Below are 18,965 nucleotides of genomic sequence, written 5' to 3' on the forward strand. Positions count from 1 at the left end.
GTCAGGTAAGTTATAGTGGGAGTGTACATGTTTGACTGTATTAACTTTGAACCTCACAGATCTACCTCAATAAAGTTTTCCAAGGTAAAATCCTTGTGAAAGTTTATCATGAAACAACAATAGAGATAGCAAAATAAGAAAAACCAGAGATAACTAAAGAAATAAGAAGAGGAGTCGAGCATAAACCTTAATAGGGTTTTGGAATATCATATTCCAGAGTATTCTATTATTTTAGTTTAGAAAAAAATAACTTTATATGTACAATCAAAGTGATGTATATTCATACGTGCAACATAAAGTTATTACTTCTGAAACTGTAAAGAATCTATACATATATCCATACATACACAAATTTTGATTGAAGTATTAATAATGTCTGCATGTATCTTCACTAGGTTTTTTCTCGAGTTAGTTGGGTTAGATTTTGATATTTTAAAATAAATAAAATTTTAATTATTTCATTACTACAAGTTAGCTACATAATTAAAGTACTTAAAAATTACATGAATTTAGTTTATAAAGTATATGATGAAAACTAAATGAAAAATATAGAGAATATATTTAGTAGTTAGATTTAAAATATTTTAAAAATAAATAAAATTTTAAATGAAGCCTAACAATTTATATAGCACTTATATCATTAAATTACATGATGTTCAAAAATCTATTTATTTTAATTAGCTAATTAACTGACTGATCTTAAATTAAAATAAAAAATAATTATAACAATTAAAAGATTTTTCACCTACCAATAATACGATAGTTTAGGAATTAAAACATTCATATACTATTTAAAGGTTTCTAATTTGAGTTTCACTAACAACACAGAACTCGCTATAAGCGTATTATATGTTGGCGGTGAATATTTAATACTTGATTTTTTAAAATTAATAATTTAACTTATTAGTGTGTTGTTGAACAATAGTAATTAAATTCAGTTAAATATTAAAAACTATTATATTTCTGAATGAATACTTAGATTTTTTTAGGTGGAGTAACAATAACATATTAAAAAACTAATATAATATTTTATTCATTAAGAAAAAAGTTATTCACCAAATTAAAAAATAGTTAAAGTTGGAAGGATATTTTAAAAATCAAATATATAAATCAAAATAACTTTGAGCTTTTTATCGGGAACAGGTGCTTATATTACGAAACTACCATTTGCCTTCTCTATATGCCCCTTGCGCAGGAATCATATTCTCTTAGAGCTCTTGTACAGAAATGCAGCTCCATAACCTCCCTGAGACGCGCTCGCGAACTCCATGCTCTCATTCTTACCATCGCCAAAACTCGCTCTCCTTATACATACAACAACTTGATCTCTATGTACACTCGATGCGGCTCACTCTACGACGCACAGCTGATGTTCGACAAAATGCCGCAAAGGAGTCTTGTTTCATTTAATGCGCTCATGTCCGCATATTCAAAGACTCCTGATCATACGTATTTGGCATTGAAATTGATTACCCAGATGGAGTTTGATTGCGTGAGGCCCGATGGTTCAACATTCACGAGCCTACTGCGGGCGTCTGGTATGACGGAGGATTGGCTGATGGGTTCTTTGCTGCATACTCGAGTTTTGAAACAGGGACATGTAAATGATGTATGTGTTCAGACGTCAGTTCTCGGGATGTACTCAAACTGTGGAGATTTGAAATCTTCAGACAAAATTTTTGAATGTATAGGTTATAAGGATGCTGTTAGTTGGAATTGTATGATAGTTGGTAAGTTGAAGAATGACAAGATAAAAGAAGGATTTCATCTATTTTGTTGTATGGTGAGATCTGGTGTTACTCCGACTCGATTTACGTATTCGATGATGTTCAATGCTTGTAGCAGGTTACAAGACTATTTTTGTGGCCAACTCTTTCATGCCCAAGTAATTGTCTCTAACCCAGATGCTGATTTACCTCTGCAAAATGCCTTGCTTGATATGTATTTCAATTGTGGAGACTTGGAATCTGCCTTTTCGGTTTTTAGTAGAATTCGAAACCCAGATTTGGTTTCATGGAATTCAGTGATTACAGGGTGCTTAAAAAATGGAAATGGAGAGAAGGCCATCGATCTGTTTATCCGATTGCAAAGAATTTCTTTTCCTAAACCTGATGAGTATACTTTTGCAGCTGTCATTTCTGCAACTGCCCTGTTGCTAGCTTCTGAATATGGAAAACTTCTTCATTCCCAAGTTACAAAAACAGGATTTCATGAGAGTCTTTTCGTAGGAACTACTCTGGTATCAATGTATTTCAGAAACAGTGACCCTGAATCTGCTGCAAGGATATTCAGTTCTATCTCCGCTAAGGATGTGATACTCTGGACTGAAATGATCATGGGGTGGTCTAGAATGGCAAATGGGGAATGCGCCATTAATTCTTTTCGCCAAATGTACCTCGAATGTAACAGTGCTGATAGCTTTTCCCTAAGTGGAGCTTTAGGTGCATGTGCAGACCAGGCAACTCTTAAACAAGGTGAAATGATCCATTGCCTTGCTGTGAAACTAGGTTACGAGACTGACATGTCAGTCTCTGGGAGTCTAATAGACATGTATGCCAAAAGTGGTACCTTGGCAGCTGCTCAATCTATCTTTTCTGCACTTTCAAATCCTGATTTAAAATGCTGGAATTCAATGGTTCTAGCATATGGTCATCATGGAATGGCAGACAAGGCGTTGATGATCTTTGATAGGATCCTAAAACACGGTCATATACCAGATCAGATTACTTATTTGTCCCTACTCTCTGCTTGCAGCCATGGCGGCTTTGTCGAAAAAGGAAAGTTCTTCTGGGTTCATATGAAGGAAAATGGTTGCCTACCGGGGCCCAAGCACTATTCTTGCATGGTAAGTTTGTTAAGCCGGGCTGGATTATTAGATGAAGCAGAAGAATTAGTTAATGAGTCACCTTATAGTGAAGGTTATCCTGAATTAGGGAGGACTTTGTTAAGCTCTTGTGTCACTCATAGAAACTTGAGAATCGGTGTACATGTTGCGGAAAAAATCTTAAGATTAGACTCAGAAGGCTGTGCAACACATGTATTGGTTTCTAATTTTTATGCAGCTCTGGGGAGGTGGGATAGAGTTGCAGAAATGAGAAGGAAGAAGAGAGGATTGGCTTTGGAAAAGGATCCTGGGCTAAGCTGGATTGAGGTAAGGAACAGTGTTCGAGTATTCTCTTCTGGTGATGAATCGCAACCTGACATTGATGAATCTCGACAAGAGCTACATAGGCTACAAAATAACATGAAAAAAATAAATGGTGAATTTGATCTGGAGATTATTTTAAGTAAAATGTGAATGAAAATTTAATCATTTATTCTAATTTATTATTTATAATTTTTAATCACCATTATTTTTTAAAATGAGCATGCACAAATCAATAAATTATTAAAATTAATTTAATCAGTAAATAATTAAATTAATTTTACAGACATACATGTATAAAATAAATATTAGAAATAATTAATTTACATGCATATACTAAATTAATTTAATTTCGTACACCGACGCACATATATTAAGCTAATTTAAAATTTAATTTTAGAAATAACTAATTTACATGCTTTTATTCAACTGATTTTGAAAATAATTAATTACATACATGTGTTAACTAATTTTTAAAAATTAATTTAGGAGACAATTGATTTCCATTAACTCTTGATAATAACAATTAATTTTAGAGATTTGATTAGACTAAATACCATACCTATTCCACCAAAAAGAACCAATTATTTAATAGTTTATGTTATATTAGACATTTGTTCCTTTCAAAAGACAACTTACCTAGCAAATTTGTTTATTTATTTATTTTTTTAAATATAAACTTAGAAGAAGTGAAAACAAAATTTGAAGAAATTTTTTTTGTCCCTTTGTTTTTTATATCATGATGATTTGTTTTCTTTTGAGAAATATGTGATGATGAATTAATGTTTACTCTTAATTTTGCATTTATAGATGAATAAATACTCTTATTTTATGTTTATTTTTAATCAATATTTACCCTTATCCTCCTAAATGTCTGTTAAGGATATATGTGATGAATCCAGTTAAAGGTAAATGCATATTCTTAATTATGTGTATAATCAATAACGAGAAATAGAGAGATCAAGACTACCTTATATTAGGATTATTATATATATATATATATATATTGACATTTAAAAAAAAAATAGTATTTCGTTCTTGATTTTATTTTTATTTTTACATTTTGCTTTTAGAACTTATGATATCTTATCTTTGCAAAAATCCCGGATACTGTTGATCACAGTCTAATTCAATGAATATTGTTAATTATATTTATTAATAATTAACTTAATATTTTGTTAAGTTTAATTTAAAATGAAAATTATTACAGTATGTAGATTATATGAGCAACCCAATGAGTAGTAAATGATAGAGAAAGAATTTGAATAATACTCAAGCTCTTAAATTAAATGCCTCTATTAGAAAAATAAATCTCTAAACCACGCACAATCACAATAAAGTAAAACATATAGAAAATAACACAAGGTTTTAATGTGGTTTCGGTAGTGTGCTTACATCAACGGGTAAAATCGACAAGAAAGTATTCCACTATGATCAATTGAGAGTACACCAATATGTTAATGAACTTATATATAGAGAGGTCAGTAGAGTTTTTTTCAAATAAAAACTCTCTATGATGTACATAAATTATTCCCTACGATAAATACAAAATATTCTCAAAATATACAAAAATCTCACTAGGATAAATATCAAATATCCTACATAATATAGATAAGATATCTCCGAAATTTAAGCCACATCAATAAATCTTCTCATTTGCTTGAATTCTCTCCATCATCAAAACAACTGACCGTCTTGTCGTGCTATCTTGCCAATCCCTCGCAAGGGAGCTATTAAATATCATTTACTCCAACCAAGTCTAAGTTATGTTTAAACTTGCTACCTGATTTTCGAACGAAGTGATATCTGCCATCAAGTTCTTCACACACAACACCAACTCCATGATCTGCATCTGAACTCCTTAGTACCTGCAAATCAACTGTCTTTACAACTAACAAGTCATATGCAATCAGATTCTCATACTTCTGTGGTGGTCTAATCTGTCTTCTCTTCCTGCCTGTTGTAATACTATCTGTTTGTTATTAATCAGGTGCACCATCATCTTCTTGATTAAGATCCTGCACTTCATTCCCTAAACCATTGGACTGAACTTCTAACTTTACTTACTCTCTAATACTATGATCTGATTATGCTATTATCTTCTCATTCTAACTGCCTAGTGAAGCAAACTTATTACATTTCACATCTCTGTTGTAATCAATCCTACAGACTTAGGATCACTACACCACAACTTGTAGCTTTTCACTCCAGATGCATACCTAAAAAATATACATTTCTTTGTTATCGACTCAAGCTTACCATCTCTAACATGAGTATAAGCAGTACGACTAAAAATCCTTAGCTGAGAGTAATTAGCAGGAGATCCATACCATACTTCAAAATGAGGTTTGTCCTCAATAGATGTGGATGGTGATCTATTAACCAAGAAACTAGCAGTGTTCATAACCTCAATCTAAAATTCATGTCTCAAACCCAAATGAGACAACATAGTTTGTGCTCTAACATAAAGCATCATATTCATGCATTCTGTAGCACCATTTTGATATGGTGTCCCAACATAAGTGTGGCGTTTCACTATGCCTTCCGTACTGCAGAAATCATCAAATGCATAATTTTAAAATTCTAATCTATTTTCAGTCCTAAAACACTTGATCTTCCTCTCTATTTACTTCTCAATCATGGTCTTGCGTCTGAAAAATATTGAAAATGCATCCTCTTTCGATTTTAGAAATTATACACATACCTTCCGAGAGTAATTATCAATCAGGGTCATGAAATACCTGACACCACTCTTGGAGGGAACTCTGTATGGACCCTATAAGTTAGAATGGATATAATTTAACTTATCTCTAGCCTTATGCATTGTCCTTTTATTAAACTTCACTCTGGTTCGTTTGCCAAACATACAGTGGTCACAAAAACCCGGAGCTCCTTTTTTATACCCATTTAACAAACTTTGTCTGCTTAAAACAGATAACTCCTTGTCACTCATATGACCTAAATGCAGATGCCACAACTGATTCTAATTATTGCTTCTTGATGTTATAACAACTTTCTTTGAAACTGCATTCCCATAAAGAACATACAATCTAGATTCCAAATTGTCTTTCATGAGTACCTTGGAGCCTATATACACTTTAAGGATATCATTTTTTGCATGATATTTATAATTCCAAGACGTCAATGTAGAAAGAAATATTAGATTCCTCTTCATTTGAGGAACATGCTAATACTCAATAGTTTTAATGATATCATCAAACATTCTTAATTGGATATTACCAATATCAGGTACAGTCAACAAACTGTTATCTCCCATATATGTAATACCACTCATTTTCTTGTAAGTAGTAAATTAATGTCTATGAGGACACTTGTGGAATATAGCACAAGAATCAAGAATCTATGAATTCTTTCAGTGATCCGAATTCACAGATAGAACTACCCCAGTACTGTTATTACTATTATCAAATTTATCCATGTCAAACTATATTAATAGAACTCTCTTGTTATTTTCCTCTCTTTAGCCTAAGACAATATCTCCTAAAGTGACTAGCTTTCCTACACTCAAAATAGTTTTTCTTTTTACCTCTAGATTTTGATATAGCCTTTCTCTATACTCTTCTCCTACTTACCAAATCTTCATCTTCTGTTTTATGCTTTGGAAAATTCTTTTTCAACTTTTTTTATTTTAGTATTTTACTAACATCATCTAGTGAAATACTAGTTTTCGTATACAATAGAATATCAATAAAAGTCTCATACGAAGATGGTAATGAACACAATACAATTAATGTATGATCCTAATTATCAATCTTAATACCTATGTTATTCAAGTCCATAATTATGTAATTAAACTCATCAAGATGTTGTTTAATGAGCTTATTTTCGCTCATTCTTATATTGTACAATATTTCCTTCAAATAAAGGTGATTTGTCACTATTTTACAAAGTATAACTCTTCTAATTGTTTTCACACAATTGAAGTTGAAATATCTCCAGCAATTTCTCGCATAACATTATCATTCACACTCATAAAATCACACATAAGGCTCTATCCTGCAGATATGCTTATCCGACTCTCTCATACCCTCAGGAAATCTTCTTTCAATTGCCCTCCATAAACTGTATAAACGAGGGACGATCTTATTCGAATTTTTTGGAGACTAAAACTCGTTCTATCATTAAACTTAGCTATTTTATACTTTGTGTATGTCATCTTGAATCCTTGGACTATGCATAAAAAATAAATAAAGAAAAATACCATTGTTGGAAAACAAAAAACCCACTCACAGGGAAGCACTACCACGTAAAAAACTATTGCATATAACTAATGAAGCACCCACGTGCAGTTGCTGAACCACCACATACCACCGCAATTTCATTAAAAATCACCATAGAAACTGTCTGCAAGTTTATATCCGGCATGGATCTAGTGAAACTTGCACAAAAAATGCGTTGTTCCTCCTTCTCAGACAGACCCAATGCACCAATAACTAGATCTGGCCTTCGCGGGCTGATATTCGTCTCCACCGTGTGCAGAACCGGTTGCGCACCACTCTGCCTTCTTTCACCTCACTGTCACATGTTGGTTCTTCTTCTCCATTCGTGTGCACTCCTACGCTCTATGGACAGACCATATCTGACATCGTGTCTATCTTTCTTCTCTAAGCAATGTGCACAGTCGATTTCTTCCACCTGGTTGCTCGATATATGAGAACGGTTCTATCAATAGTCATCGTCGTTGCGATCTGAGCTGCTATTGCGGTGCTACTCTTGAGGGAAGAAACAAAAAATACAGTTGTTGCATTTGTATTTAGTCTTCCTAATTTTTTTTCTCTCTAACTGATATGGTTTTTTCTCTTTAACTTAAGCTCTGATACCATTTATTTGGAAAATAAATCCTTAAAATGCACACAATCATAACAAAGTAAAGTATATAAAAAATAACACAAAGTTTTAACATAGTTCAACAGTGGGTCTATATCCGCGGGCAAAACCTACAAGAAAGTATTCTACTATGATCAATTGAGAGTACATCTTTAATAGGTTAGCAAATATATATATAGAGACTAGTAGAATTTTTTCAAACAAAAATTCTCTAAAATATACATAAATTATTGCTCATGATAAATATAAAATATCTCCAAGATATACAAAAATACCCATTATGATAAATATCAAATATCCTCCATAATATAGATAAGATATTCCCAAAATTCAAGTCACATCAAGAGTCTCTAAAGTTTATGATAATATATTTAAAGCTTTCAACAAACTATAAATGTTAAAATAGTAACTCAAAAGAAAAAATAACTTAATCGCATAAGTAAATATTAATTAAAGATTTATAAATAAAGTATAATGCATAAATAAAGGAGATAAAGGAAGAGATATTGCAAACTCGATTCTTTTTTTTTTTTTTTACAAATTCGACCACCCATGTGTATTTATGTTGTCTTCTTAAGTCAACCACTTGAGTATTTTCACTATCTTGAAAATATTTGTTTTTCATGTATCTAACTTTACCTCTTTCAAATGCTTATTTATCTTAGTGTCGAGATTTACTCCTTTAATGTTTCTGTCAAACAGTCAACTTCTAAGAGATTTCTCACACCTTTATTTAGAAACTAAAGACTTGTTTAAGGCGTTTAACTTCATTTGAAAGTGTTTTTTCAAACACTTAAATCTCTAGAAGTTTTCCACATTTCCTCTTATAAAAAAACATGGAAGGAAATATTTTTTTTTTCAAGATTTAACTCAAGAAATTTATTTTTGAAGAGTTTAGCTCAAGATTATTCTTCGAGAATAAATATTTCTCTTTAAACTATAAGTATGTGAAAGAATAAAATCTCAAAAATGTTCTTATCAAATGTAGGTATTCAAGTTAAAGCTCAAAGAGAATATAAGAGATTTTTTTTTTTTAAAAAAAGAAAATAAATCCAGTTTTTTATTCTTAAATCTCTCAAAATTTTGATGAAAACCAAATAAATGAATAACAATAAACAAGCTAAAGACTTTTAGAAGTTTACCTCAAGAATCTCTTTCAAAGAATATATTTCAAAGCAAAGAACAAAAATATTCAAAAATTAAGGCTTAAAAGTAAGTAAAGAGCTTTCGCTTGAAAATTTTGATTTTTTTCTCTTCAAAATTGTTCAAAACACAAACAGATGAACAATCTTAAAAGTCCAAAAGGTTTTCAAAAGATTACTTCAAAAAATTCCTCTCCAAGTATAAATTTCAAGATAAAGAACAAAGAGATTCAAAATCCTTAATCAACTTTATATTGTCCTCCAATTTATCTATCTCTAAGAGTTTGACCAATATGTTTTCGTCCTCCTAATTTTATGATTTATAAATTCCACTATAATCATATCCCACTTTTGAAATTTTTGCCTCTTATTGTCTTAGTGGTTTGCCCAAACCACTCTAATGATTTCCCAAAAAAGTTTTTTCCTTTAACCAGAATGTTTCAGTAAAATAATATTCTATTCATACTTGTACTTTGTGACTGTAACAAATTGGAAAAATGACATTGAAAAAGTATGAGAAATAAAGCTAGCCACTTAAAAGTTTCTAGAAGCTATTGCGGCTCTTTTATACATTCTTAACTTATTTCCTATAATTACGCAATCTATATTTATAAGCAATGTGCGGAAGGTTTATAAGTCCATAATTATAAAATATGTATGTTCAGTATAAGGTTGTCAAGATTTTGTCTCTCCTCATCCAAACTTATTATTTATAGCAGCTTGTAATTTGGATCACCTCTTATCGTCGAAGGAATGTTACATTCTTGTTTCAAATTTGTCATTAATTCTCATGTTATGCTCATTTTATGCTCTTCATGTATGACTTATGTTGCCCGTAAATTCTAGTGCAATGCCATACAACACCATTTCTATTGAACATAATCATATCAATATGATGAATTAAACTTAATTTAACCCCCACATAAGTTCCATTAGTCCATGTAACACTTAAACAACATTCTTTTTTTTTTTGTAAGAAAGAGTTGACAATTCATAAAACATCAATCTTTGAATCTTAACTGATCTTATGTAACACCCCCGGAAATTTAAAATGGAATTTTATATTCAAAAATATCAAATGCGGAAGCGATGTCAAAATTTGAATAACATCCCTTACACTGAAACCGAAACGTGCTCACAAAATATAAAAGATTATACTACCTAAAGGAGAAACTTGAAAGTAAAAACTACGAATGTGACTATGGAGTCTTTAAGCGTCCCCTTCGTCGTCCTCCTGCGGAATCGGCTCGGGAACGATGTCCTCTTGATCTGAAATGATTAAATAAGGAATGAGCTACACTAGCCCAGTAAAGACATCACGATATCTCACCGTCACGGAGGTAAAGGTGGGTAGAAAACACAAAAAGACCAATGGAGCATAATTTACAACAAATCCTTTTATCGAAAATAAAACCTTTACCATTTACTTACCTCGGTGAAATTCATAAAACGATATACGAAAGCAATAACATCATCATCATCATGAAAACATATATATGAACTGTATAACATAATACCTATCACACTTTTCGTAATTCAATCGTTACACAACATATTTTCCTAATTCACCAGCCCACTAGTATCCATGGGGATCCATCGGGGTCCCGCTACCCGTTAATCCTTAACACTTGAAATCATATTCCAGGGCCGTCCCCATACCCCGTCCGGTATGGGCGCCAAACCATAGACCTCATTACCCCGTCCGGTATGAGGGTGAAACGGGCCGTCCCCATACCCCGTCCGGTATGGGCGCCAAAACAATAAACCTCATTACCCCGTCCGGTATGAGGATGAAACGGGCCGTCCCCATACCCCGTCCGGTATGGGCGCCAAAACACATAAGATCTCCATACCCCGTCCGGTATGGGAGACCACAATCCCGGTAGGGTTCCCTACGGACCCGGTCCGTCCACCATCTCCTAGGATATCTAGTCAGGCTGAACACATTATACAATTTCCATTCACATAATCTTTCATTCTCCTTTTCCCTCAGTCAGCATTATCAATCACATACAAACAAGAAAACGATAATTTATGCCAAACAGACAACATATAGCATCAATATCCCGGTCATTCAATCCATAATCAATAAAACAGTAAAATATGCACACGAAACTATAAAATGAAAACATCGAACCTCATGCTGCATTTAAAACTGTAAAACATGCCAAATAACAGTTAACCGACAAACACACTAGACTCGGGCTCCATTAGCGACCTTAAGCAATTTCACACATTCGTTGATTCATGAAAAACCGTTTTATCATTTATTGGACTTTAAAACCGTGATAGAAAATAGAGTGAGGGGTCCTTACTCGTTTCGGGATCCGAACACGGCTTCACAGTGCGCTTGCAGGCTGTCCCTAATTTTTCCTGAATTTTCCTCAGGGAACTGAAACGCACTACTGGTACCTGCACGTGTTCCAAAAAATCCCAAATTAGGCCCAGGGCCCCTTTCGGCCCAAATCGCAACTCCAGCACAGCGGCTCCGCCGTGCTCCGGCGACGGCGCCGCCTCTGGCGGCAGCGATTCGCCTCGGGTTGGCTGTTTTCGGCAGAATTCGGCCACACTCGCATCGGTCCCTGCGAGAAAACAACCCTAGGGCCCTCGGGGGGCCAAAAAATTACGGAAAAACGGAGCTTACCGGCGGCGGCGCTCTCGGGTGCGGCGGTTCTCTGGCGAGGTTCGTGTTTTGGTGATTCGGCTCCGGTCAACTTGTAGAGAAAAGAGTGGTGATCACGGTGATATAAAAATTGCATCAAACGGAGGCCGGGAAGGGCCTCATCGGAGGCAAAAACCGAGAAGGGCGCGGCGGCGCCGCTGGGCTTCGGCCGTGCATTACGACCGTTTGGCCGGGATTTTGGCTCCGATTTGGCCACAGGAGGAATCAGCGTGGAAAAACGAGTCGGGGGTACGAAATTTACCTCGATCGGCGGTCGGAAGTTCCTCCGGTGCGGCGGCGGCCGGCTTTTGGTTCGTCTTCTCCGGCGAGTGGCAGGCGGCTAGGGTTTGTGGTCTGGTGTGGGGGTTCTATTTATAACCCCTTGCCTTTTGATCTCAGCCGTCCATTTTGTTTTAATCTGGGCCGTCCGTTTTTGATTAAATCTGGGCCGTCCGTGCGTTTAAATCTGGGCCGTCCGATCGCACGTTTGATCTGGGCCGTCCGATCGCGCCCACGCGGATCGCCAATGTGGCCCTTTTTGGAACGACGTGGTTTTGCCACGTGGCAGGTCCCGGTTGGCCGGGACTGCTGACGTGGCTGCCGACGTGGTTTTTTTTTTTTTTTTTTTTTTCCCTCCTCGGTCCGGGCGCTACAACTTATAATTCTTGCATTTTAACATTTATTTGGAAAACCAAAACGGAGAACATAGATTAAATTATTCCTTATAGTGTTTTAATTGTTGGAACCCTTTCAAGCCCCTAATAATTCCAGCATAATAGTCATTGCTATCTGCGAGGTTCTTGAGCAATCTTCGTCCTTATAAATATAAGTAAAATATTTTAAATCAAACCCATCATCTCATGACTTATTTAATGTTTTGTAGGGTTCCTCTTTACCTCTAGTTGAATGTCTTCTTTATCTTCAATCAATCTATCTTTTTCCTAATTTTGTTGTCTAATTAAGTTACTCCAGCTTAAGACATTTACCTAATTTTGTTAGATCTCCAAATTTTAGCTCCATGGTGCAAAGTATGTGAATCCTCTATCATCTCATTTGCTTCTCTATGTAGAGTGCCTTTCTAAGATTACAATGTCATATTTTTTCTCTCTCATTTCTTTTATCTTTAGGTTTTTGTTATTGGATTATTTTATATACATTGAGGTGGATTTGAATTAGCAACCTTGATTGGTATGGTTGGGGTTTTGAGTCTTATGGAACATGGGCTGTTGAGTAACATGATATGGAGTTAAATCTTGTCAATCCATTTTTTGAGCCTTCAACAGATCCAATAAGATAACTTTTGGATGTGCGTGCTGGTGTTGGCTTGTATAAACTTGGGAATGTTAGACATGTAATTAGGCTCTACACAGTGTTCTTTATATATCATTTTCTCTTTAGCCTTCATCATCTCCTCCATTACCTTTTATGAAACTCCTACCAAGGTAGAAACAAAATTTTCGTTATGCTGACTTAAAACTACCAATATGAGTTCCAAGATGATCTTCCCCGTTTTCTATAAAATCTTTTTTACCTTTATAGCACTTAAGTAAAAAATATCTTTTTTCTCCTCTATAATTGTCATCTTCGCCAACAATTCCACCTTCTTTTTCATCGACATCATGCTCTATCCTTGAATCTTTTTCATCCTAATGGACACTATGCATGAGTCATCAAAAAATCATGCATCCACCAAAATCCAATCATCTATGTCATCCTAAGCACCACAGTCACATAATGTATGGCCCATGTATTTTTAGTGGTAAAAAAGCTGGTAATCTTTTGTGTGATTGACGTGCTTGTAGTGGTAACAAAAAGTTGGTAATATTTTATACTCAAATGACACTCATTACACCAAATCCTTAACTTTAATTTGAGTTCAATACAACACTAGTTTTTTCACATCCGAGCAACTTTAATTCTTAAAAACAAAGGAACTGCCTCCATCTGTCGAATTATTAATTCAAACCAACACTCCCATTTTCCTCCCACAACTTTGAACCACTTCCTTCGTCATCAATTTAGACGATAAATCATAAACTTGAGCCCATATTTTTGTAAGAACACATTGCATACTAGTTAGGTGTTCATTTTTTTTGTATTTTATGTAAGCAAAAGTCTATCTTTTTAAAGTGCCAAAGTTAGATCCCCTTTGCATCATGATCATCTATCTCTCGCTATAAAAATCGAAAGAGATAGATTTTTCCCAAACTCTAGCACCAAGTTTCTCTCTTGGTTTTCAAAAACTATTTATGTATTGATTTTTCTTTCAGTATACAGTTTGCCCACAAGGTAAAAAACCTGCTCATACCAATTTATTTTCCCTGTAAGGTGTTAGATGATAACTCTAAAACTTCTCATTCATTTTCAATCAAGGAACATTGGAGGCCATTGCATCCAATTGAAAACATGCATAACATGGAAACAAAAAATGCCAAACCCCCTGCATTGGTAGCAAACACTGACCCATATAACCACAAAACACGAGAAGGAAAAAGAAAACATATAAAGTAAGGGGGAAAAAAAAGAAACATACAAAAGACAATTACACAAACCATATTTAACAAATACTAGAATATAATAAACATAATTAGACACTCTTAAAAATTGAGACTATTTTTTATCGCAAACTCAATAAGGGAAAAAGATATGAAATCAAAATTATCATACGTTACTTTGAGTCATATGTTATTGGACTTAAATATATAATAACCCCTGTATATTCTTATTTTTTCGACTTAAGTATTTACAATAATTTTTTTGTCTATATAGGTAATTATATTTTCAAAAAAAATTTAATAACCCTTATAGCATAATAATAAATTAAGTCCCCGATAAGCTAATGTTATGTCATTGCTCATATAGCATGATGTGGCAATAGAGCACATTTTTTTCCACTCTGACATCCATGTGGATGCCACCTCAAACTCAATATTCATGCTTCTAATGTAATTTATTTTATTATACTTTAATATATGCTTTTATTTTTATTCATAAATAAATAGCTAAAACATTTTTAAAATAAAAAAAAATTAAGACCCCCCCATTAAGGAGTTGAAACCCTTCTCCTTATTCTCAAAGTTTACTCTACATACTGTAAAGGCTCAGAACTTCAAAGGAAATAAAGTCATAAATTAAATGCGAAAGTGAAATAATAGAGTTAAGGTTTACATTTCTTATACAATAATTTATAATGCCCAATAAGACTACATGAATGTCCATTCTAAAATAACAAACGAAAATTAAAGAAATAAATGAAAAATAGATAACTGAGCATCCTAGGACGATCTTCATTAGCTTTTGAAGGGAGTTCGGATGATGAACTATTCACAATTCTCTTGTTGATCGAGATATAGATATTAGTCCTATTGATCTGAAGTAGCTAATGAAAGGTTAAGCTACACTAACCCAGTAAGAATATCACACTAATCACAGATACGGAAAATTGAAGATTGGTAAAAATAAGAAAAACAATCAATAGAGCCCTTAATTTAATGTAAATTCATTTACTATAAAGAAAATTATTTATTTTATATTCGTGTAACAAGTCTTTTACAACAATAACTTATGAAAATTCATATTCATGCATTATTATTTATCACATATAAGATAACAAGAAATGATCATTTTATATTTTTACTGACTTATCGGTACCCCTGCGGGTCTATAGGGATGTCCTCCTACTCGTGAATCCAATATCCAATTAAACAATTAACATGTCGTCCTCATACCCCGTCCGATAATGGACGCTAAACATTCCATCATCTCGATACCCCGTCCGGTATGAGAGTGAACCATATATCGCAAATCTTACTGGTAAGGGACTTTCCAATCCTGTGTGACTAAGGCAACGTTCACGGTAGGGTTGCTTATGTACTGGGTTCATCTGCCCTTTCCTGAGTACCTAGTAAGTCTTTTTCATACAGATTTCCATCAATATAACAATCAAGCATGCATTAACCATATCTCATTTCACATTCACGGTTTACTTAAATAATAATATAGGTTAACATAGCCAAATAGTCAATGGCCGAAATACTAGCATACAATGAAGGAGAAATAAATAACAAATAACCAAAAAGACCATAAAAATTATCAGTTGAGTTATGCACAGTATAATATTAACCAAATATAGCTAATACAGAAAAATAAATAGAAAATCGAAACGACCATGAACTAATCGGTTTCGGCTCCACTAATGATCTATAATTATTTTTAAGTTTATTTAATTTTTTATAAAAATACATAATTATTAATTATTAAGCCTCAATTTGTCGTAACGAAGAAAAGAGTGAAGGATCCTTATCTGGATCGGTATTTCGAGATGTCGCGTTATCTACTACACTTTCTAACAGGTACCGGAGTTTTTAAGTTATCTCTGCGGAATTCAAAACACTTGTCACATACCTAAAATACCATATGAATCCAAAATTGGTATCCAAAATTTGTTTCAGCTAATTTCGGGGTTCCGGCATGGCGACACCGATTCTGCCACCCACGATAGCAGTTTGCCTCAGCCTAGCAAGTTTTGACCAATTTTTGGGAGGTTTTGGTCATATCCCTGTAGAAAAATACGTCAAGGGTCTTGGTTGGCCAGTAAGTCATAGAAAACTGAACTCACCGGCGGGGGAACCTCTGAGTATAGCGGCTTCGCCAGTTCTCCTTCGCGGCTGAAATTCTTTCTTCGGCCAACCTGCACAGAAAAAGATGGTGAACACAATGATAAAAAAATTACGTGAAACGGGAATCGAGAAGGGGCTCATCGGAGGAGTTTTGGGACTTTGGCTGCAGCAGCTCTGCCGAGTTTCATCCGCAGTTTTCAGCTCACTTACTTTCCCTTTTGCTCCAATTTGGCCATGGGGGTGCTCGTAATCAAATTTCGAGTGAGTAGGGAAAATTTTTACCTCTTTTGGTAGTCGACGATGGCTCTAGTGCGATGGCAGTCGGCGGTCGACTTTCTTTTCCAGCGTCTAGTTCTTCTTTTCCGGCAGGGGTTGGCGACTAGGGTTTAGATTCCCATCTGATGCGAGGTATTTATTGTAACACCCTAATTCTTTTTTTATTATTATTATTTGAATTATTTTTATTTTATTTTATTTTAATTTTTATAATTGATTTATTATGTAATGGTTTTAAATTTAGTTTAATTTAATTAAATAGAAATAAAAATAATAATAATGATAAAAACGGGTAAAATTATTTTTGGGATTTAATTGAAAATAATTTTGAGAAAAAGAGGTGAAAATTCGGATTCTGGGAGTGTTTTTGAAAAGAAAGTCAAAAATCGAGGGTCAAAATGCAATTTTAAAAAATTGTGCCACAACAGCAGCCCGGTCAGCAGCCTCGGCCAACCAGGACACACCGCATGGCAGAGACGCTTATGCTGGAGGCCACACGAAACGGAGCCACGTGGGCGATCCGCGTGCGCGCGATCGGATGGCTGAGATCCGTTCCTGCGTGCACGGATGGCCCAGATCAAAAGCACGTGTGGACGGCCTAGATTTCACGCGTGCGGATGGCCCAGATTAAATCACGCATGGACGGCCCATATCGCATCGCGATGGATGGGCTAGATTCATTCACAATTTAATCGCGATCGGACGGCCCAGATTAAATCATGATGGACGGCTCAGATTGAAAGGAGAAGATTATAAATAATCTCATCCATACCCAACCTCAAACCCTAGTCGCCAGAGCCCTCGTTGGAGAAGACAACCCAGCCGCTGGGGGAACAGACTGCCGCCACCCGCCATCGCACCGGAGCATTTTTCGGCCGCCAAACGAGGTAAAATTTCTCCCATTGGCTCAGATTTCGATGTTGAACCCATCTGTGGCCAAATCGGAGCCAAACCACTGACCAATTGGCAAAAAAACGTCGTTGAAGCCCAGTAGTGCCGCCGTGGGTTTTCTCAATTTTTATCTCCGATGATACCCTTCCCGATTCCCGTTCGATGTAATTTTTACACCACTGTGACCATTATCCTTTCCTCTACAAGTTAATTGGAGCAAAATGCCAAATTGCAACTCGCGCAGGAGGAGCCGCCGCACCCGAGAGCTCCGCCGCCGGTAAGTCTTGATTTTCTGTATTTTTTGGCCCATCGAGGGCCCTACGTGTGTTTCTTCGCAAGAACTGGTGCTAGTTTGGCTGAATTCGACCAAAAACAGCCGAAAACAGCCAAACCGAGGCGGATTGCCGCCGTGCCGAAATTCTAAAATTGGCCGAGGAGGCCCTGGGTCTGATTTGGAGTTTTTTGGGGACATGTGCAGGTACCGGAAGTGTGTTTCAGTTCCCGGAGAAAAATTCAGGGAATCTAGGAACTGCCCGTAGGTATAGTAAAAAACTAATTTTAGACTTCGAATCAAGTAAGGACCTCTCACCCTATTTCCTATAACGGCATTAAAGCTTAATAAATGATAAAACGGTATTTTATGAATTAATAGATATGTATAGTTAATTAAGGTTGCTAATGGGGCCCGGATCTGATATATTTTTGGTTAGTTGCTGTTTTAGTTATTTTACAGTTTTTAAATGCATTATGGTATCTGATTTTTTTATTCTATGGTTTTGAATGCATGAATCACTGTTTACTTCATTATGGCTTGATTTTGTAAATCCGATGATATGTCTGCATTATTGGATGCTCATTACTGGTTTAAATATTCATGATTATGTGAGAAACAGAAAACTAAGAAAAGAATAGAAAAGATATGTGAATTGATAAATGGATAAGTCGACAACCTCACTAGATATCTTGGGAGATGGTGGACGGACCGGGTCCATAGGGAACCCTACCGAGAACGTTGTCTCTCATACCGGACGGGGTATGGAGACTTTAAATGTTTTGGCGCACATACCAGATGGGGTATGAAAATGACCCGCTTCACCCTCATACTGGACGGGGTACTGAGGTTTATCGTTTTGGTGCCCATACCAGACGGGGTATGAGGACAGCCCTAGAATTAAGTTGTTAAAGTGAATGGTTCACGTGTAGTGGGGAACCCTATGGATCCCATGGATACTGGTAGGTTGATAAAAGATGAAATTTGTTGCCTGATGATTGAAATATTAAAAGTATGCCATGTGTTATGTACAGAGTGCGAATGATTTCATGATATTATAATGTTATTGTTTTCATAGGTTGTTTTCATGAATCTCCCCGAGGTAAGTGGA

At 35.1% G+C, this 18,965-nt stretch overlaps 1 protein-coding gene across 1 annotated transcript; it reads left to right on the top strand.

The window, feature by feature from the left end:
* Positions 1–1,139: 1,139 nt before the first annotated feature.
* Positions 1,140–3,344, top strand: LOC110812595 (Pentatricopeptide repeat (PPR) superfamily protein). Its single transcript, XM_022039414.2, has one exon. It carries the CDS (start codon positions 1,181–1,183, stop codon positions 3,296–3,298), a length of 2,118 nt encoding a protein of 705 aa, XP_021895106.1. The 5' UTR covers positions 1,140–1,180; the 3' UTR covers positions 3,299–3,344.
* Positions 3,345–18,965: the final 15,621 nt, after the last annotated feature.

The sequence above is a fragment of the Carica papaya genome, chromosome 4, assembly GCF_054855325.1.
Source record: "Carica papaya isolate Zhongbai chromosome 4, ASM5485532v1, whole genome shotgun sequence".
NCBI classification, from domain to species: Eukaryota; Viridiplantae; Streptophyta; class Magnoliopsida; order Brassicales; family Caricaceae; genus Carica; species Carica papaya.

Coding starts and splice junctions, on each gene's coding strand:
- LOC110812595 (XM_022039414.2), top strand. CDS start 1,181: ATGCCCCTTGCGCAGGAATCATATTCTCTTAGAGCTCTTGTACAGAAA.